Below are 21,159 nucleotides of genomic sequence, written 5' to 3'. Positions count from 1 at the left end.
TGGTGCAGGGACATCTACCTCTGGGGCCAGGCCTGTGGAGACTCCGTGTGCCCTGCGGGCTGGCTTATACCCAGCAGGTGAATACAGGTGCCATCTGAGCACAGGTTTGTCTCCCACCAAGGCCTTTGTCCATCCGTCCTTCCTCTTGATGTGCTCCTGTGGAGCAAGCACTCCACACTCCATTTCCCTCTACTTCTAGAGCAGGGGTCCTCACACTTTGTAAACAGGGGGCCAGTTCACTGTCCTGCAGACCCATTGGAGGGCTGGACTATAGTTTAAAAAAAGACTCTGAACAAATTCCTATGCACACTGCACGTATCTTATTTTGAAGTAAAAAAACAAACGGGGTAAAAACACCCGGCGGGCCGGATACATGTCCTTGGCGGGCCGCATGTGGCCTGCTCTAGGGCCTCGCTCAGCCTTGATGCCGCTCGTGCCCTTACACTCGCCCTGTTTCCTGGGACACGCCGTCCTCTGTGACACGCGTGACTCATGGCAAACAGTGTCTGTTGTTGCCCTTGACACTCGTGGAGGGTGGGGTGGGAGCGGGGAGGGACACTTCTCTAGAACACTCACTGCATAACGAGGCGCTCCTGCTTTAGGCGACCCAGCCCCGCCTGCACTTACTCCCTGTTCCACTCCTACTCCAGGCCCCGCTTGACTCAGGTTGGTTTGTCTAGGACGGTCACTACTGCTCGGCGGGCGGGCAGGCAGGAGTATTCGTGGGTACTCACACACTGCCCGAGGGCACTCCCACTCTGGAGGGCTCCTCACCCGACCCCACTTGTTGCTCTGGGCCACCCACCACTCCGTCACGCTCAGGCACCGTGAGCAGAATGGCTCTCCTGACACGCATGTTCCCATGCGTTTTCAGAACCGGTGTTCCTGACTCCGATCCTGGGGACTCTCCGTTCCCAGGCTCCAGAGGTCTCGGGGCTCCTTCTGCGCAGTGGCTCTCACCCAGCGGGCAGGAGCTGGCCCTCCGGGGTGGTGTCAAGCTCACAGCCTCTTGGGCAGCTGCCCATCTCTTGTCCAGTGGGCCGTGGGCACTAGTGCACCCACATGCTGCTGTGCAGGTGCTGGGGGCCGTCCTACGCTGTCACCCTCTGCAGGGGCTTCTGTGTTTGCGGCAGTGCAGCCTTCGCTTTGGCAGGCGGTCCCAGGGTGGCACCTGGCCCAGGAAGGACTCCCTTTGGCTCGGGTTCTGTTTACAAGCAGTGGACTCTGTCGGTGGTGGTGGTGGTGGTGGTGGTGAGGGGGAGGCTCTACGCAGCAGCACCAGACCTCTGCTGCCAATCAGGCGCCTCTGGCCCCGCGAACCTGAGGGACTTGGCAGAACTGGCTGCTCCTGAGGGCTTCCACGGCAGACGGTCTCTATGGGAGCGGGTGTCTCCTAGTGCACCTGGCGAGTTTGGAGCCTGCTGACTCCCCACCTGGGTTCTTCACACTCAGTCGGCAGCATCTGCCTGACTAGCCTCCTGGTGACACTGATGCTCTCCCCTCCTGCCCTCCCCTCCTGAGCTGCCCCTGCCCCTGCCCCAAGGTGCCCATCTGACGTTTTGGGGGCCGTGGGCTTGATCCCACAGACCTTAAAGGAGCACCCACTCGCGGCGGGCAGCTCCCGTCTGCTCGGCTGTCAGCTCTGGAGCCCATGCTCGCCTCCTCAGCCAGGTCTGCCTGTGCCCTCTGTGGGCAGCGTCGCACCCTCTCCTCACACGAGCAGGCAGCACCCAGCCTGCCCTTCACAGGAGAGTTTTTTGACTTAGCAGTTTATATAAATAAAACAAAAGCCCCTGAGGGGCCGTTTTGCCAGGGCTTCATCCACCCTCCGTGGTCCAAGACGCCTCGAGTCTAGAACCCGAGTCCCTCAGTCAGGGGCCTTTCCGTCACCGTCCACTTGTGGGCCTTCGGCAAAGGAGGCGCCGGCGCCGTCCTGGAGACAAGCCAGCTGCTCTTGCCCCTCCTCTCCCTCTTCCGCTCAGGCTGCCCATGAGCAGAGGACCCCTCTTGCCACTTGCCAACGTTTAAGACCTGGCCACACGTTTCTGGTGCAACCGTGCTATTTTAATTTGAGATTCACAAATGGCCTCAACTCATAAACAAGGGCTTCAATGCTCTGAACCCCGTTGAGAATCAGCCCATGAGGAGGGCAGTCGGAGGGCTCATGGTCCTCGGCGCGGGCGGACTCAGCAGCTTAGGCCCCTCTGTCCATGCCGGCCAGAGCGGATTGATGGAGGGACTCGGCGCCGGGCGGGTCCACACTGGGGTCCCCTGTCCAGGGGAACGCAGTTCTATTCTTCGGAGCAGCTCCCACAGGCGCCTTCCTCGGCATCCCGTCGAGAGGGCTCGGAGCTAGCTGCTGCATGGGGCTCGCCGGTCGCCTTCTGGTGGAAGTTGGGCTCTGTAGCCTGTGCACGCTACTCTGGGCCAGAAGTGTAACAGGGACGGAGGAGCGGGAGGCTGTGGGGGGGTGGTGGTGGTGGTGGTGGCAGGATCAAGGAACTGTGCTTTGGAAACTAGTCTCCTGCCCTGCTGCCCTTCATTTTGCCCCTTAGGAAAGCTACAACTGGACGATACCGGGAAGAGAAGGACGACCAGACACGGGCGGGCGGCACTCTCCTCTGGTGGGGCGGGGTGGGGTGGGGCCTCAGGTAGAGGAAGCGCCTCTGGCTGGTTCTCCCTGAGTGCTTCCCTGTGCTCAGGACCTCTGTTCGGAACCACTTCTTGGGGGGAGGGGGGTGTTTGTTCACTGCCCTGGGAAGTGTGAGGACTCGGGGTGACTCCAGCCTCAGCTGTGTTCCAGGAACCAGCCGGGCCCAAGGGCTGAGGACCCTGAGCCCAGGCCCACACTGCCCACCCTGGTGTGGGTGCATGTGGGTGTTCAGACAGACATCCATCTGATAACGCATCCTGCACCCTTGGGTTCGGCAGCCGAGTGAGTTTGGTCTTTTGGTCTTGCTCAGTTAGCTGAGTCCCCAGACCAGGAGGCTGTGTCCCACCGGCCCCCTGCAGCCCAGCGTCACTGTCCTTCACTGTCACCGGGGAGTGGGCAGTGATTTGTCTTCACATGTTGTTCAGGTGATTGCCTTGGGAAGCCTGTGTCCTTCCACTGCTACCTCGTGTGGGGAGCATGCCCTAGGCTCGTGCGGTTGGAGGTCTCCCTGTGTTGCTGACTGTCCAGAATGCCAGTGTCACCCGTGTGGGTGAAGCGGGCTCTGACGGGCGGCCCTGGCTTGGCCTCCGTGGAGGCTCACTGCAGTCATGTGACCGCTGTGTGGCCAGTTGGGGGGGACAAGTGTCGCTTGGCTGAGACCAGCAGTGGACTCTGATTGACAGGAGCAGGGCCCTGGGGACTCAGGGATGAGAGGCACTGTGGAGACATAGTGCCCTGGGCACAGTGCGCCAGGCAGCGGTGGCTTCCCTGGGCGGGCTCACGGACTCTCTTTCTTCTGTCTGACAGGCCTAGCCGTTCCCACGGCCTTTCGCTGTCTCCTGCATGACGGCGCGGCGCCTGCCCCTCCCCTTGCTCTTCTCTCCTCCTGCGCTGACCGCCGGCTTAGCCACCTAGGACCTGTCCACGCCACTCTGCCTCCGGCCACCCCAGGGCCCTTGTCTCTGTTCTGCTAGCTTTGCCAGACATGTACTTAGCAATGCCACTGTATCCACGACAGCCATGTACTGTGTAGTTAGAAGTCTCCTGAGGGTCCACCCGGCCCATGGCACCGTGGCCTCCTGCCCACGGCCCACGGCGGGTTCCTCTGGCGCACTCTCTGCGGTTTAGTCTTTGTGAGCACTTTGGCCATTCTGCTTTTCTCTACTAATCTCTGCGTGTTGAGTGATTTGTGTACCTGTGTCTTTCTAACTTCTAATAAACTTACTCCAACTGACCACTGTCTCCTGTGTGTCTGCTTTGTAGAAGGCCTCCTTCCGCTCACATTGCTCTGTGAACCTTCTGGAAGCAGTGGCGGCCCCCTGACCTCACTAACGGCCTGTGTGCTGTGCCCGCACCACCACCCCCACCCCCCCCCCCGCTCTGTTGGCTCTTCTTGTCTGGGTGCTGCCAGACCCTTCACACACTCATGGCGGCTGGGCGCCTGGGGTCTGTCGTTCTTGTGTGACGGAGACCTCACTGGAGGGAGCCATGCTCTCAAGTGTGCTAAGGAAACGGTACACAGAAGTACTGCATTTCCGTGGCACAGCGAGGCTGTGGCTGATTTGCCGTGGCTGAGGGTCTCAGGAGCACACGATCACGAGGCGTGGCCTTCAGTTGGAGAGCCTGTGTGTTTGTTTTCCTCCGGGGCTGTTGCTGCTTTGTCTGAACGAGCCACTTCACAGCCACAGGCCCTTCTGGTCAGCAGGCTGCCCCTCATGAGAGGCCAGTGGGTGGGTTCGGGTCTGTGTGCGGGGAGCTGGTGGGCCCCTCACGCTTGTCCACGTCTCTTTCAGGACGGCTCGGGAGCCTTAAAGCGGAGTGGCTCTTTTAGCAAGCTCCGGGCTTCCATTAGGCGCAGCAGTGAGAAGCTGGTCAGGAAGCTGAAGGGAGGAGGCTCACGGGAGAGTGAGCCCAAGGACCCCGGGTAACTATCTCTCCCCGTCGCCGCCCACCCCACCCCCAGACGTGTGTGCAGCTCCGCAGGGGGCAGCCGTCAGGAGGCCGAGCACGCCTGCTGGCCTTCTCTTGGCACAGCGAGGAGCCACTGTGAGCCCTCTTGTCCAGGCCTGGTTCTGAGCAGGGAGTAGACTCTAGGGTCCTGGGGGCTCAGTGGACAGTGCCTGACAGCCGACCCTTCAGAGGCCTCACTGACTGCATGGGGACGGCCTGGCTGCGGGCTCCTTTTGAGATAGGGCTCAGGATGCCCTCGGGCTGCTGCTCCCAGTCGAGGGACCCCGAGAGTGTGGCCCTGCAGTGGGCAGTGTCCACAAGTCCTGCCCCGTTAGCTCTGTCTCTGACACTTAGTGGGACCGACAGCTGAGCCAAGTATCGTGCAGGCAAGAGCACAGGGAGGTGAGCACAGGGAGGTGGACTTTGTTAGGAGGTCTGCCCCATGGCTGAGAGAGAGAGTCTTTGAGCGATGAAATGGACGTGTTGGAGGAGCTCGGTTCATAAACACCGTTTCCGTGGGCCATGGTCAGGCTGGCACCGGTGCTGGTGTGTGCTGCTGGGCGCCTGGGCTCTTCTGCTGGGTTGCATGGCCGGCACCTGCCGAGTGGATGGTTTAGCAAGGTGGTTTAACAGGATGGAGCGGGCGGTGTGCGGGTCAGGGTTCTGGGAACTCTGCTCTGCCGGGCAGCTTCCCATCCAGGTCTTCCGATGCTGCTTCCCTTTGAACTGTTGTGAAAGGTAGACCCTGGCTGTGCCCTCGTATCACCCCTGGGACCCATCCTGCGGTAGCGGAGGGGCCAGCTCTGCCCCAGGTGGGCATGACATGATCTGGACAGCATCTGGAGGCTAGGTGTGTGCTGCAGCGGGCCCACTCTCGACAGGCCTCTGCCCAGTGCTTTCTGAGCTTGGGGGCTGCTGGTGCTGGGAGGGCCCTGGCTTCTGGACGTGGTTTGTCAGCGAGCTGCCCACCTGCGCAGAGTCACCCCAGCACTGCAGAAGACAGACAGACTCCCACATGGGACAGTGTTGGGAACACACACCCCCTGTGCGCCGCCTGCCTGTAAAGGCTGAGGGTTGGGGCTTTCTTGGTGGCATGTGAGGAGACATCTGCTTCTGCACCCCTACTTGCCTTCACCTTTTGAAGGTGGCTAGTTACGACCTCAACCTTCCTCCTGGCTTGGGGGGAGGGGACGCGCTTTGAGATTCTGGAGGCTCCTGACAAGCTGACTTCCCACGCGAGGGCAGCTGTGTCTCATGCTTCCCTTCCTTCATGATTTAAAGAGAGGAGGCCGGCCGGCCGGCATGTGGAGCAAGACACCATTGAGCGTGGGGGCTCAGGCCCTGAGAAAGGCTCCCCCACAAGGTGTACCCCACACCCTGGCACAAAGTGATTTTTAGAAACTTTATCCCCCAAAATGCTTAAAAAGGAAAAACCTTTCCACGTAAGAGGAACTATTTTATCCACAGCTCAGCGATTCTCAGACTTGAGCCACATCAGAATGTTCAAGAGGGTTGGTTCCAAATCAGGCCTTTGGGCTCCTCGCAGCCCTGACCCCGTGGGTCGGCAGCCCCAGTCTGCGCCCTAGCCGATCCCTGAAGCGCTGGTGCTGAGTTGGGAGCCCAGTGGTCTTCCCACTCTGGGCACGGCTCCGAGCGAGTCCTGGTGACGGAAGCATCCTGGAAAAATGCACTGGCCATTTGGCAGCAGTATCATGCAATGGTGGCACACACAGTGAGGGGCCTCCAGGGACAGGCCAGCTGAGAGTGAGCCTGATGACTAAGAGCCAGTAGAGAGCGGTTTCTGAGGAGATGGGGGGTGTTTGTCCATCCCACCTCCCCTTCCCTACAGCTCTTTTCTCAGTTGCCAGCCGCACTCCCCCATGCATTACCGGTCTCACAGATGAGACTTTGGGTGGGGATGTCACTCATCAGGGGCCCACCCTCTGGAGTTCGCTCTGCTTCCCACCCCCAGGTGCAGCCCAGCCCCTCGGAGATTTCCATGGAGATCAGATGCCTCTGTAGCCACACCTACCACCTATGGTCCTTTTATGACACCCGAGGCTCAGTCCTCGGTCCACCCCTTTGTCCTGCCTGTCCCTTAGTATCATCAGCCAGTCTGCCCTGTGCCCAATGCACATGTCCACCAATCTGGGCAGCCACCTCACGTCTCAGCTGCTGCCTGGCTTATGAAACACCTCACTGTGACCCCTTTCCCTGAGCCTCACGGGCCCTCAGCGCCCGGCTAGGCCCCAGCCGCAGCAGCCTGCACTCGGCGCTGCCCAACCTCTCCCCCAGGGGTCACTCCTCAACCACTGGACATTGCTGCAGGACTTGTTACCAGAGACCAGCCTGGGCACCCATGGGCCTAACACTGGGCTCCCGGGTTCAAAGCATGGGCGTCTCAGTGCCCCGCAGGCTGCGCCTCAGCCCAGATCTGCGAGGTCTTCTATGGCCACTCTATCTGGACGGCATCTCAGCTAAGTGTTGGCTTTGTCCTTCCCCTCACCAGGTGCTGGGTCCTCGCCGCTGTCTGTCAGTTAGTCTGTCTGTGTTAACCCTGCTTGAGCCTCTGCTCTTGACTACTTTTTACCCGTCGTCCTCAAGGAGCCGGGTCAGCACCCGGCCCTGCGGACCCGGGCCCCACAGTGGCAGTTACGAACAGCCCGCACTTCTATCCAGAGCCTAGAATAGACCAGTCAGATTTTTCCGGGGGACAGTGAATCGCTTCAAACCCCAGTGTATCTGCCACAAAGCAGGGTGTGGTCCTCCACTTTACAGAACGCTGGTCTCAGGGTTGAGTGTGCTGAGTAGAGCCAGCTGCTTCCATGTCGATCAAGATGGAGCGGGGAGCCAGGGCGAGGTGCCACCAGGTGCTTGGGCCCCCAAGAGCCAGGTCACTCACAGGGTGAGGAGCGCTAGATAGCAAGGCTGGGCTCCTTAGGGCGGGTGTCCCCCATGTGCATTGACACCAGAGCCTCGGAAGGGCCGCTTGCTCGTTAAAACGTCTGGCTGACGTGCTTCTGACCGTTTGTCCTTGCATGTCCGTCTACTGTCGCGGTTGCAGCCTGAAGCGAGCCAGTTCTCTGAATGTCCTTAACGTGGGCAGCAAGGCAGCTGAAGACCACCTGCAAGTAAGAGCCCCTGCTCCTCAGAGGGTGGGTCACTGGGTGCCCGTGAGCCGAGGGGTCTACAGCAGCTAGTGCTCTGGTGCTGTGCCGGGGACACGTCCGGCCTCAGTAGAGGGCGGCAGAGTGGAGGGCAAGGCTGTGCAGTGTCGCCGCTGTCCGGTCTTCACACTGCCCACAGAGCACTGGCGGCACTCACATGTCGGCATCTCCAGTCCAGCAGCTGCCAGCGCCACACTGTAGGTTCGTTCCCTTGGCAAAGGCCCCTTGCCTTCTCTGTACCACTAGCTGGCCCTTGGCCAGAGGGTCTCTCCCCAGTGGTGAGCCCCCCGCTCTCTGTGGCCCCATCGCTGAGGGCAGAGGGTAGTCAGCCTCCATGCTGCCTGCTCCTTCTTCTGCCCAGCCCCGTGAGGTGGTCACGGGCCATGTCCGCTTGTCAGGACCCCTGCAATTGGTGCCTCGGGTCACGTCAGGCCTGCTCCTGTGAGGTTCTGAGTGTAACTTTCCGTTTGTTTTTTCACGCAGGAACGAGATAATTGTCTGGCAGACTCACGCGCGCTGAGTGCCAGCCACACTGATCTGGCCCACTGAGGGTCCAGCCAGATAGCTAGCCCCGGGATACAGGAGTGCCGAGACCCCCGCCCGCCCCGCTCCCCGCCACGGAGGCACCTCCTATCCATCCTAGACAGTGGCAGCCACTGCCGTGGACACTGGCGCCTGGTAGCCCCGCTCTTGGCACTGCTCTGCGACTCCAACCAGCCCAGCTTCACGCACGAACGCTGTCAGGCTGTAAACTGAGTGTCTGGATGCTTTCACAGTGACACAGATGTGGAGACGCGTGGCAGCGAGACACACACACACACATACACACGGCCCTCCCCCCAGGCTCAGCCCTGCCTACACCTGGAGAGCTGGCCACTCCAGCCCTGTGTTGCGTTGCATTCTGTGTGCTGGGCAGTAGAGGGCTGGGAGCCAGACAGGAGACGGGGAGGGCTCCAGGCCTGAGTAGATTCAAGGACATGGAGGCTCCGTCTGTAGCTCAGGCTGCACCTGCGGGCATGGTGGGGGCTGCTGCTTCCTGAGCTGCGCCAGGAACCTGCTCTGTAAATGGTCCTCTGGAGAGGTCTCGGAAGGACTCAGCTGCCCCCTTCAAGGTCTGTCAGGAAGTGTCCAGGTTGTGTGGCCCTGTAGTGGACTGAGCCCCTCACAGGGCAGTGGCTTCTGCGTTTTTGGTCGAGACAGTGGATGGAGGAGAGTCGTCAGGGGTTGGTGTGGTGGGCACAGGCTGGCCACCCGTTTCCTTTGTTCTGGGGTTGAAAACCCAGTCCGTGGTTACATGTAAGTGCTGTAAGGGACAGGAACTTGATCCGCGGCCGGTCACCTGGTCCTGATGGGTGTGTGTGTGTGGTACAGCGCATGCACAGACACCTTCCGTCCTGGTGTCCTTCACATTGGGGGTAGCAGTGAGGGCATCAGGGTCACTGGGGACCAGCAGGTGTCCACCAAGCAGGACTCTGGCGCAATGGGCCCCGGTGGTGGAGTTCTTTGTGGGTGCCCAGGGATAGGCAGGCGGCCGAGCCGTGCCAGCCATGGGGCTGCAGGACTTCATGTGGCCTCCTTCCTAACAGATGGTGCGACTCACTCAGAAAAGTACTTGCTAATTTCTATTTAATTCCAAAAATAAAAGGCGTGTTCTGGCTGAGGTCCCTGTCCCTGAGGAAGCTCACTGGACACTTTCAGGGGTGAGGCCAGGAGGGGATTCTGACACGAGAGGCTCTGAGGGTACAGGGGCCACTCAGACTTGTCCGCCTGCACCGCTCAGCCGCAGGGACAGCAGCACCTGCATCACCAGGACCTCAGGGAGTGTGGAATGGAGCCCTCCAGGTGGCACAGGGGACAGGCACACAGAGGATTCCAGTTGGGGGCCCAGGTGAAGCAGGATTGCCCAGCAGAGTGGAGGGGTCCCACTAGCCACCCAGACTCCTGCCAGGGATGTGGTGGGTGGGTCTGTGGGTGCTGAGAAGTGTGTGTGGAGGTGTCACTTGTAGAACCAAAACTCCACCAGCCCAAGACACATGTATGACCAGATTGCCCATAGGCGCTTCTGTGCTGCTTTCTGTCCACACTGGCTAGTGGCACAAAGCAATCCAGATGCCTTCCCACCCGCACTAAGTCCTGCCCAGGAGGGCCCTGGCCCTCATTGCCTTGGGGCTGCGGGGATGAGGTCACCCAGTGCAGGGTGGGCCAGGGCTGCTGATGGGATGGAGCCGCTGCCCTGAGGAGTCCTCTTAACTGTGGTGTCCCTCAGACAGGTGTATGTGTGTGTGGGGGAGAGGGGGTCATGAGAGGTATACCAGCTCCTAGCCATGCCTGGCAACGGTGCATGTGAAGGTGGTGACAGGCCCAGGGGCCTCCCAGTCTCACCGGGACACGTTTTCTAGGGCCCGGTGGGTGGGTGCAGTGTCAGCAGGACTCTGTGCCCCGCACACCCTCCGCGCTGACGGTGAAGGAGCACGAGGCGGGGGGCAGGTGGGGTGCGAAGACCACCCGCAGGGTGCGGGCCGGGGGGCCCGGTGGTGCCTTCTCACTGCGTGTGCGCTCCGCGGCCAGCCTGAGCAGAAGCTGGTTGCACCAGGCCGTCCCCAAGGCTGCACAGGCCCGCTCGTTGGTGAAGCTGAGGCAGAAAGTACCCACCAGCACTGGGGAGATTGAGGGTCTGCGCCACCCACCCCACCCAACCCAGCCCTGGACTCACCCCTGTGGCCCAGCAAGTGCTCGGTCTTCCACCGCATCCATGATCTGGGGGAGGGGAGAGCAGGCACTGAGCCCAGGGCCCAGGGAGGTGGCCTCCCCACCTGGGGTAGGGTGGGGCGGGGTGGGGCGTGGGTCACCTGGTTGGTGCAGAGCACAGGGCTCTGGAAGGTACAGCTGAGCCTGCGTAGCGCAGCCCCCAGCGTCTGCAGGCGGTGGGCCCTGGCGACTGAGGCCTGGCCATCGAAGGCACAGCGGAATGGGGCGGCCACTGAGTCCAGAACTACCAGGCGGGCCAGGCCCCGCCCCAGCAGGACAGGCAGCCGCCGGGCCACGCACTCCAACAGGGCGTCCTGTGGGCCACAAAGCTAGGGAGGCAGCCTCCTCTGCGCACCCTGCGCCTGCCTGAGGGACCCCAAGACCACCACATCCGCTGACTACACCCTCAGACTCTTCCTGACCCTGCCGGCTCGGGGCCCTCACAATCGTCAGCCTCCCTGTCAGACCTGGCGAATGGGGACCACCTCTTGGTCCCCGAGGAGCCAGTGACAGGGCCTTTGGTGCAGCGGGAGCAGCCCGCATGGCCAAGGCCCTGCTCACAGGCAGCCTTGGGCAGCATTTCCTCGACCTGGGCAGGGGGACAAGTGCAGTTCTGGCCCTGACCCGGCCGGTCTCTGCTTCCCCAGGGCATGTCCAGGGGAGGTGCTCTCGGCGGAAAACGACAGCAGCAGCAGCGGCCTGGAAGACGCTGGTTATAACGTGAGCACGTGGCCCTCACCTTGGGGGGGGTGTCTATGATGTGAGCACATGGCTTTCGCCGTGGGGGGTGGCAGCTGGCTATAAAGTGAGCATGCAGCTCTTGCCAGTGTGGGGCTGGGTGGGGGGATGACACCAAGACCTTCCCACCTGCCCAGCTAGCTTGTCTATCACAGGGGGGCCGAGTTGTGGGTGCTTTTTCCAGCCCCCATGGTCTGGCCCTCAGTGCTAAGAAGCCCCCTATTTTGAGAGGCAGGGAAGGCCATGTATACTCCCAAGGGGGAACCCCCCACCTGATCACTGTCCTCTCTTCCAGTAATACCTGTCAGCCTAGGACATAACTGTGTGTATGTGTGGCTGCGCCCACCACTGTGCGGAGGCTGAGAGGGCCAGTGTGGCTGCCACACTGCCCAGGACACCGTGGACTGGCCCTTCTTGGACCCCCATTTTGGGGTGAGATGGGCAGCGTTGGGTGTGCTGCCCCCCCCATGCTACAGTCATGTACTTTACTGTATATTTAAAATTAAAGTTTATGAACTCTAACCTTCCCGCAAGTCTCCTTGACAACAGGGTGTCATCTGTACTGGCTTGTTCCTGCCCCAAGGTCACCCTCCTGGTGGAGGGGCCCTGTGACCCACAAAGATACTCAGGACTCTCCCCTAGGTCGAGCTGGAGCAAAGCTCACCTTCCAGGGAGGGGGGGGGGACACAGGAAAGGGGCTCATGGAGGGGGGACAACTGAGGACCCTGCCGTCCCCCCCACCTCCACTGCGCTCCACCTCCCACACCTGTTGCCTCTGTCCCATGTGCCCCTGAGGACACCTGCCCTCTGCCAGGGGTGTTTGCCATCACATGGACACTGGTTCTCTGGGAACTTCAGACCCATGATGACCTGGGCAGGCGTGGGCCACACTTACCACGTCAGCTGCGTGCTCCACAAAGACGTGGTCACCGAAAGGCGTAGCTCGCAGCAGCTCCCCTGGGATGTCGGCCCGCAGCTGCGGCTGGAGGGCTATGAGCTGCTGCAGGCGTCGGTGCGGAAAGACCTCCTCTGTGCAGATGTACACGGCTCCTGGGTGGGGGGAGGGTGCTAGCACTGCACTGTCTCCTCGGCACCTGGGGCGGGGCCTCTGTGGGTGACTCAGCTGAGCATCAGCTGAAGTGCTGACACTTGAGGCCTGGCTGCAGCCTGGACACCTCTGCTACAGAGCCCAAGGGCAAAGCCCAGAAACAGCCGCTGGCGCTCCCTGTCCCTGCCCCACACGAGAAAGCCCAAATCAGATCACGTGGCTCGGGCCACATGGGGCGTGTAGCTGCACATCTCTGCTCTGGTGGCCCCCTGCTGGCTCCCCTCCCTGCCCAGCTGCAGGGTCAGCCCAGCCCTGCGCCCATGTCTGGATGAAGGTGGAGATGGGTGTCGTCAGACTTGGTCCCCTACGCTGACCGCGCTGTGATCTTGTTCCTGGGCGCTCACCTGCCTCCAGGCCACCGTGCTGCCTCGGGAGCTGGACGGTCAGGCAGAGCTGCAGGGCTAACTGGGTCTTGCCGACAGAGCTGTGCCCCGCCAGCTCGCTGATGCCATCCAGGGGCAGGCCACCACGCAATAGGCCGTCCAGCACTGGGCAGCCCAGGCTGAGACGCCGAGGCTGTCCAGGGGGCTGCATCTGCTGGGACAGCTGCAGCACTGCGGGCAGGAAGTGGATGCCAATGGGAGCTGAGCAGGTGCACGGACAGCCCACTGCCCCTCACCCCACTCCCATGTGGCCAGGACAGCTGCTGGGAGGAGGGTGGGGTGTTGAACTCTGCTGCCCAGAGCACTGCAGCCCCAGGTGCTGCCCCACCCCACACCCATCCTGAGGGGCCCCATTCAGCTGCCACCTGTGAGGACTTCGCTTCCCCGGAGGCGTAGGGCGGCTGCCTGCAGGGTGCGCCGGGCGTCGGGGCCAGAGAGCCCGGTCAGTCTTTGCAGGTCTGCCCCGGAGAGACACAGGAGCTCCCTCGCCGACCGCAGTTTGGCTGAAAGCATGATTCTGCTGGTTTGGAGCCAGCCCCAAGCCAGGGGCTTCGCTGTCTGGCCCTCGGACCTGCATGGTTCTGACACGTCACTCCCCATCGCCCCTGCCTGCCTGTGAAGTCCCACCCCCTTCATGGCTCAGTCCCTGCTCACCCAGTCCATGGGGGCGTGTGTGGGTCAGGCACAGCCAACAGCACAAGAAGGGGCGACCTGGGGTCCCTGGGGCAAAGCTCCTGAAGGTGGGGACAGGCTGGGGCACAGAGCCCAGAAACACAAATGTCAGTTTACAAAAATCCACAGATACGGCAGTTAGGAAATCAAGCAATGGATTGCATTGGATAAGTCACTAAAAAAGACCTATTTCTAAAGTGTTGAAGCGCAGACACGTCACTTTGAGGACTAAGATGCACCTGACTCGGGTCACGGGGTTTGTAATCTCCTCAAAGGCAGCCTGAAAGCTGGACGCTGAACACAGTGGACAAAGGAATGTACTTGGATTATGGTGTTGGCAAAAACTACTGACCAGGCCGTGGCAAGCAGAAGAATGGGATCATCTGTCCCGGAAGACGCATGGAGCGCGCTCTGCACCGCGAGCACGGCCTTCGCTGCATGTCTGGGCCATGCTCTCAGAAGGGACCAGTCACTAGAGAAGGCTATCGTGCAAAGTGAAGAAAATGGTCACTGGAAGGGACTGCAGACACAGGGACAAGTCAGAGGAGGGCCAGGCCCAGGCTGTTTCGCTCCGCAGCACACAGGGCCTCTGTGAGTTACGCAGGCTGCAGGGAGCCTCCTGGCAGCAGCAACAACGTATTTGGGGCGGTGTCCCTGGCGACCCACTCTTGGTGAGACACTGCCTCTCCGCCGTGCAGCATCACTCTGAGTTGATGCTGACTCCACCCCACGTGAGAACGGCTTCTATAAATGTGGAGTCCCCGACGGGCATTCAGTTACGTGCTTGGCTCTTCTGGTGGTTAGCCACTGAAAACCCGTGTGGCGCAGCAGAACACGGTCTGACCATAATCGTGCCAGCACAGGCGCCTCAGGTTGGTAGGGACTCAGAACACATTGGGGGCAGGGAAGGGCTGCCTTCACAGGAAGTCAGCCTCACAGATGAGCATGGGTGGAGCAGAGCCTCCAGGCCTGCATGTGCTGATGGGGCCCGGCTCAGAACGAGCGGGGCGGACACGCTGCATCAAGGTCGACAGGCCGACAGCGTAGGGAGTGAGCGCAAACGGGCTGGACCTGGCCATTCTGGCTGGACTGAAGGAGGAGGACGTCACTTTCTGGTCAAAAAGATCGCGGGGATAGGATGACACCCGTACGCCTGCCGGGCAGACCGGTTAACACACTGCTACTCAGGGTACCCACCAGCCACGAAGGCAAAGGTGGAGGGAATTGTAAAATGTTGCCAACTTCTTCAGTCTGGGCTCGATTGCACATGCAGTCAAGATGCGCTGATAATGGCTGGCGCCTGGAACTGGGAAGCCGAGCGAGGGCTCCGCAGAGCTGGTGCCGGCAGCAGTTGGGAGTAAGGCCGTGGTGTACAGGCACTGCTAGTCCCGAGAGGACTTTGCACACCGAGCGTCTCCTTTTCAACAACACAAACGGGCTGCACATACACTCCGGACCTCGTCAGATGGAGTTCCTGGGAGAAGAGCGAGGACGAGGACAAGGACGAGCTCCGAAACTCAGCTGGGCCGACTGTGCGACAGTCACAGGCAAGTCCAGCTGAACCCGAAGAAAGTTAAAATGAGCCCACAGGAGCCAAAGTGTGAATCCAAGTAGATTCCACCGGAACCTAGAGACAGTTTGATGCATCGAACGCTAACAGCCAGAGACCAAGTTGGCTGTGGGACGCCAAGCACATCACACATGGCAAAGCACACAGGAGCAAAAGACCGAAAAGTTGACGATGTAAGGTATGGAAATAATAATCTAAAACGAATCAAGGGTTTGTGAGGGAGGGCGGGTGGGGGAGCGAGGGGGAAGAAACAGGGAGCTGATATCAGGGGCTCAAGCGGGAAGAGAATACTTTAAAATGATGACGGCGGCATATGTGCAAATGTGTTTGACACCCTAATAAAAGTCAGAGAAAAAAAAGACTGACGTTTGCTCTCAGATGGGGATTAGCTAACATGAACTGAACAAATGCTCAAGTAAGAGAGCTGAACATGAGATTTCAAAACACAGAAATTTGAGCGGAGAAAGTACTACAATGATATGTGTAAAGACCTGAAGGTACGGCATCGGGGCAGGGGGTACCGAGCCTAGCTTTCTAACACCGGTGAGCTCTAAGGGCACAGCTCTGGAGTGCGCAGCAGAGAGGGGCAGGCCCTCAGCGACATGGCCTGGCACAGCGGCTGCGTCACCGGGCTCAGGCGTGGGAACAGTCGTGAGGTTGGCACAGGGCCAGCCAGAGCTTCGTTCTGTTGTGCACGGGGTTGCTATGGGTCGGAGCCGGCTCGAAGCATCAAAAGATGAGCACACAGAGTCAGTACACCAAAAAGAATTGGTCTCGAGTCAACCATTTCAGGATGTTACAGTTCAGAGGTGTGCCTGATCCAAGCTGTGGTCTTTTGAGTCACCTCAAACGTGGGTGACAGGGAAGACTGGCTGTCTCTCACTTTGGGTGGGCATGAAGGACACGGAATCTGCCACGGGCTGCCGGAGAATGCACAAGTCTGTCTTAAAAGCAGTGCAGCCAGATGCTGCTCAGTAGCAAGGACGGGGAGACTTCCTCGCAGGACGGGATGCTGGTGAAACAGGTCAGTGAAGAGGCGGAAGCCCTCCCTCCCTCCGCAGGATCGCTGCGACAGTAGCTGCCACGGTGAGGTCGAGCCTCACAGCAACTGGGAGGAGGCGGGGCGGGGCTCCCTGAGTGGAGTAACCGACTTGCTGACATCTACAAACAACGTGTACGGAACAGATGCATCACACACAGTACCTGTAAACACACACCTTTCTTAATTGCTGCCGTGATTCTGGGATTCAGGTCCAGTTGGTCCACGTCCATTGCTCAGTGTCCCTAGGGCAGATTGGCGCGCTGGAGGGGCTCACCCAGGCAGCTGTGCCGAGCAGGCATGTGGCTGATGGCTCTGACATGCTCCCCACAGCACGGCAAGTCTTTCTGTATCAAAGGTCCGAGGAGAGACCTGGCTCGCAGCGAGCAGACCGGGACTCCTATGCCCCACGGCCTGAGGGCCACCCTCCTTGCCAGACGGCTCACACCTACCAGTTCTGCAGTTACTCCAGAACCTGGGCTGAGCTCATATTTATGCATTTGAAAATGACCCCTCTCAGAAGACCCAAAACAGTCATACCGATGTGAGCGAGGAGGGTCTGAGTGGAGACCCAAAGCCCATCTGTAGACAACTGGACATGCCCTCCCAGAATGGTCACAAGGAAGGGACGAGCCAGCCAGGGTGCAGCATAGCACTGACAAAACACACAACATTCCTCTAGCTCTTTAATGTTGCCAACTCCCCTCCGCCGCGGCCCCAACTATCATGAGCCCAGTTCTACCTTACAAATCTGATTAGACTGGAGCATGTACACTGGTACAGATAAGAGCTCTGGACAGATGGAATCCAGGACCAGCAATGGAGGAGCAATACCATGAGGGGAGAAGGGAGAGAAGGGAAACTGATTACAAGGATCGATGTATTAAGCCCCCCACCCCCCAGAGGGATGACCAACAGAAACATGGGTGAAGGGAGACAGAGGATGGTGTAAGATATGAAAAGAACAATTTATCAAGAGGTCACCAGGGTGTGGGTGTGGGAGAGGGAGGGGAAAACGAGGAGCTGATACCAAGGGCTCAAGTAGAAAGAAATGTTTTGAAAATGATGATGACAACATATGTATAAATGTGCTCGACATGATGGATGGATGGTTATAAGAGCTGTGAGAGGCCCAATAAAATGGTGGATGAACTAAAAAGAAAGGAAAGCAGCAGGGCCGATGCCGTACTGTTTTGCCCTCAGCCGAACATGCCACAAGTGCCCCTACTTACCTCCCCTGGCACAAGACACCTCGTCCAGGCCTTGGGGACGCTGCCAACGGAAGTGTCTAGCGTGTGCTGCCGTGTGCGTCTCTTGAAACTGCCGGGTCCTGGAGGGGTGGAGAGAGGCTGACGCTACAGGGTGTTGAGGCAGCACCTGCACACGAGACTTCCTCAGTCTGCCTGATGATCAGGGAGCTGTGCCTCCAAGCCCCCCTGGGGTCCTGCTGGAAGAGCAGCAGTAGCCCTTGCGGAGGCAGGGACCTCGGGTGGCCACGGTACTGTCAGCGCAGCTGCCCAACCTCTAGCCCCAGGCTGGGCACATCTTTCCCAGCAGCCACTGTGTGCCCCTCACTGCCTCTGGACACTTGGGCCAAGGACAGAGGGCGAGGGGCAGGCTGAGCCTGCCTCCAGATCCAGGCCACAGCCCTGGAACAAGGCCCGGTCCCTCAGGGGCTTGCAGCATCCCGTGACTCGGGCTTGGAGGCCAGGACTTAAGCAAGCCTTTCTTTGCAGAGTTTAGAAGATAAACTGGGAGAAAGTCACATTGTTTTTGAAATGTGCACATGGCCACTCTGTGAGCCGCCCAGTGTCAGTCGGGGGCCCTCAGGCAGTCTCAACTACAGCAGGCTGGGCAGCCAGGCAGCCCCTCCGGCTGGCTGCCAATGTGGGGCTGGGGAGGTGCCCCAACGGCCAAGCGCTGCCTCCAGAAACAGCCACTTGTCGGAGAGACCATGTGGCGTGCAGGCTCTAGGCAGTCAGAGCATCTAGCACAGCGGTTCTCAACCTGTGGGTCTCGACCCCTTTGGGGGGGGGTGTCGGACAACCCTTTCACAGGGGTCGACTAAGACAATTGGAAAACACATGTTTCCGATGGTCTTAGAAACCGAGACACCGCTCCTCTATCCGTCTCCAGGTGGGTCCGCCCACATGCAGATACTCCCACACACGAGTACGCAGCATGAAGACTGTTAGCCATGCTACACCATGCTTCAAGACAAAATTTCATTTATTTGTCATTAGAAGTAAATATTTTACAAAATATAATTACATATTGTTTTTGTGATTGAACACTTTTAATTATGTTCAATTTGTAACAATGAAAATACATCCTGTATATCAGATATCTACATTACAATTCAGAACAGTAGTAAAATGACAGTGATGAAGTAGCAACGGAAATGATTTTTTGGTTGGGGTCACCACCACACGAGGAACTGTATGGCAAGGTCGAGGCATCAGGAAGGTGGACAGCCATGGCCCTAGAAGTTGGGCTCATGGAGGTACCACCAATGAGGGGAGCGAGCTGACGACGGACTTGGGGCACAGAGGACCACCGGTGCCTAATGTGCCAGGGTCCGGGGGAGAAGACAGCAGACAGCAGGGTGCTGACTGCACAGGCTGTGCTGGGCGCTCAGGGAGCAGCTTCTGGGGGTCCTAATCCTACGGGCTGTATGTGGCAGCTCCAGCTGGGACCCTGGGTTATGTGTGGTTGAGAGCGGGTCAGGGGCTAGCAGAGGGGGCTGCGGCACAGCTGGGAGCAAGCTGCACCTGAGGCACAAGAGCAGGGGTGCCTGCAGTCATGCTGTGTGTGGGGGGGTGCTGGGGCCCCTGGGCCTTGGTGTCCCCATTTTCTTGTCCCATAAGGAGCACGGGTGTGAATGGCCCATGCTTTCCAGTTAGGGTGATGGACAGCAGTGGGGTGGGCGGCCTAGAGCACCTTCTGGGCTCCAGAGCCATCTAGGGGGCATTAGCATGGCAGGCAGCTGATCTTAGCTGATCTGACAAATTACCAGAGGGAACGCAACACTGGCCAGAGCAGCCCAGCAAATGCGAGTTTCCAGAACCCCCAGTCACTGCTTGGCCTAGGCAGGCTCCCTGGGAGGAGAAGGTCAGGGTGTGGGAAGTGCTAAGGCGGCACTGGGTGCTAAGGTCCATCCCCAGTTCCAGCACCTTCTGAAGTTAAGCATGGCTCTGTCTGCTCATTACAAGGAGCGCAGACCTCTGAGGGCTATGACAGAGGTCAGGTGTCCAGTGTGTCCCCCATCTCACCAGGGCTGGGTGGGCCCAGGAGTTCATTGGGGCTGTAATAGCTCTTCCTGTGTCAAGTTCACTATGGACGGGGAGGGAGGCTCGGTGGCGAGCGAGTCTCTCTGTGGGCCATCTGCCTCCGCTCTCTGGAACAGTAGCTTGAGAAAATGTCTCATGATGCTCCAGAGTTCCTGTTGCCCTAGCTTCCTAGCCCAGGAGGTTTGCAACTTTTCCCAGGCCGGTGGACATTCCTGGGTGGCTGTAAACTGTCAGTGGCCTGATTCTTGTGGCTGGCCCTGGGCTGCAGCCTGCCTGTGACTGGTATGGCCTTGCAAGGATTACTCAACAGACTAGTCAGTGAGGTGACTACAGCTGACCAGGGGGCACTGGTCAGTCTTGGAAGGAGCCAGGCCCTGAAATGGACAAGGAGCTGTGTAGATGAACAGCCAACCCTCAGTTTGGAGGCACAGAAAGAGAGGCAGTGGGGAGAGGCAGGGTGAGCGAGCTGCAAGCATGAGAAGAGTCCCCAGGGGCCAGCCAGGGATGACAGGAGGCGGGGCTGAGAGCCAGGCTGCACTGCATGCCTCCTGGCCCAGAGCCGGAGCCCTGGGTCCTGATTCCAAGCTGCTGGGGTTATTTCCTTGATAACCCACCTAGCTCTCGGGGCCGCTGTGGAGAAGCCGCTGGTGTCAGGATGGGTGAGAAGGTAGGGAAGATGAGGTATGTAAGACACTTAGGTATGTCACCCTAAGTTTCAGGTACTGAAGCTGTCATTACTGCCACCATCACTACATCCTAGATTTCATAGCAGATATCACGCGCTGGGCTGCTAACTATTGTCAGGTCAGTGGTTTGAATCCACCCCTGTTGCCCTGCGGGAGAAACGAGGCAGTCTGCTTCTATAAAGATGGTAGCTTTGGAAACCCCGTCCTATAGGGTCACTACAAGTCTGACTGAATCAACTCCGGGGCAGTGGGTTTGGTGGCGTCTGATCTGGTCAAGCAGCTCCACTGGTCTCTCCTGAAAACCATCAAATACTATGTTTGCTAAACGTTACAGTGTCCCCTCTCAGTCACCGATGTCCACCTCACTTGGCATCTGCCTCAGTCCAACCTATGGCCCTTCCAAAGTGACCCTGACCTCCGAGCCAATGTCTATCGGTTGCAGTGGGCGGGTGCCTTCTCACCTGCCCGCTACCGCTCCTCCAACACACACCTGCTCTCCCTGTGTCTCCACGGGCGAGTTCCCGGCGTCCCTGCCCACCGGCCACAGCGCGGAGCCCGTAGCACTGTCCCGGGCCCGGGTTCCGCCGCCGGCCGGCCCAGGAAGAACACCTCAGCGCCGCCCCCACCATCCATTCTGGCCCCGCCCCGCCCCCAAGGCCACCGCCCTTCCACGCCTCAGCCCCACGCCACAGCTCCGCCCCGCCGCGCGCGCGACTGCGGTCCTTTCTGTTCCCGCCCCGGCCTCTATCCGCCCAGCCTCCGGGCCGGAGCCCCGCACGCCCTGGGTCCCGCCACCCGCGCACCAACCCAGCCTCCAACTCCAGACCCCTCAGCGTCCTCACCCGCGCTCACTCCACCGCGCTTCGCGCTCCTTTCGCAGCGCCCCGCCCCCCGCCACCTCATCTCCCAATGAGCGCCGGGCGGCCGCGCAGCCTGCACCAATAAGAGACGAGGTTTACTAACGTAACTGGTGGATGAACCAATCCAAAGTCTCAGCCTCCCCAAGAGAGGCGGAGCTTGCCTGGGTCCGGCCTCACCGTCGATTGGTGACTCCGCAGAGGTGGCCTCGTGTGGATTGGTTCAGGCGACAATGGGCGGGTCCCAAGCTCCGATTGGTGAGCGCTCAGGGCTGTGCTCGGCGATTGGGTGCCGGCG

At 59.8% G+C, this 21,159-nt stretch overlaps 2 protein-coding genes across 14 annotated transcripts in view; one reads left to right on the top strand and one right to left on the bottom strand.

Annotated features, from left to right (window-relative positions):
* Nucleotides 1–11,778, top strand: part of KLC1 (kinesin light chain 1) — a 47,088-nt gene extending 35,310 nt beyond the window's left edge. For 4 of the 13 annotated variants that reach the window (XM_075531144.1, XM_075531146.1, XM_075531141.1 and 1 more), the window contains exons 14-17: nt 4,447–4,577; nt 7,668–7,734; nt 11,166–11,238; nt 11,552–11,778. In XM_075531144.1, coding sequence (XP_075387259.1) covers nt 4,447–4,577; nt 7,668–7,734; nt 11,166–11,237 — 270 coding nt within the window. In that variant the 3' untranslated portion in view covers nt 11,238; nt 11,552–11,778. The other 9 variants (XM_075531149.1, XM_075531148.1, XM_075531147.1 and 6 more) reach the window with 5 other exon arrangements.
* XRCC3 (X-ray repair cross complementing 3) lies at nt 9,380–20,611 on the bottom strand. The gene is made up of 9 exons (XM_075531155.1): nt 20,495–20,611; nt 17,261–17,358; nt 16,207–16,273; nt 13,113–13,250; nt 12,709–12,918; nt 12,152–12,306; nt 10,620–10,832; nt 10,484–10,527; nt 9,380–10,402 (listed from the first exon to the last, which is right to left on the bottom strand). Exons 3-9 carry the CDS (start codon nt 16,259–16,261, stop codon nt 10,192–10,194), a joined length of 1,026 nt encoding a protein of 341 aa, XP_075387270.1. The 5' UTR covers nt 16,262–16,273; nt 17,261–17,358; nt 20,495–20,611; the 3' UTR covers nt 9,380–10,191.
* Between the last annotated feature and the right edge of the window lie 548 nt (nt 20,612–21,159).

This window comes from Tenrec ecaudatus, chromosome 14 (assembly GCF_050624435.1).
Source record: "Tenrec ecaudatus isolate mTenEca1 chromosome 14, mTenEca1.hap1, whole genome shotgun sequence".
NCBI classification, from domain to species: Eukaryota; Metazoa; Chordata; class Mammalia; order Afrosoricida; family Tenrecidae; genus Tenrec; species Tenrec ecaudatus.
The sequence above is the reverse complement of the archived record's forward strand: the minus strand, read 5'-3'. Positions and strand labels throughout refer to the sequence as shown.

What these genes read in the sequence shown, in the direction of transcription:
- XRCC3 (XM_075531155.1), bottom strand. Translation starts at nt 16,261, where the DNA reads ATGGACGTGGACCAACTGGACCTGAATCCCAGAATCACGGCAGCAATT. An exon ending in CACGGCAGCAATTAAGAAAG is followed by an intron (nt 13,251 to 16,206) that starts GTGTGTGTTTAC and finishes TCATGCTTTCAG; the next exon opens with CCAAACTGCGGTCGGCGAGG. An exon ending in TGGAGCACGCAGCTGACGTG is followed by an intron (nt 10,833 to 12,151) that starts GTAAGTGTGGCC and finishes TGTGGCCCACAG; the next exon opens with GACGCCCTGTTGGAGTGCGT.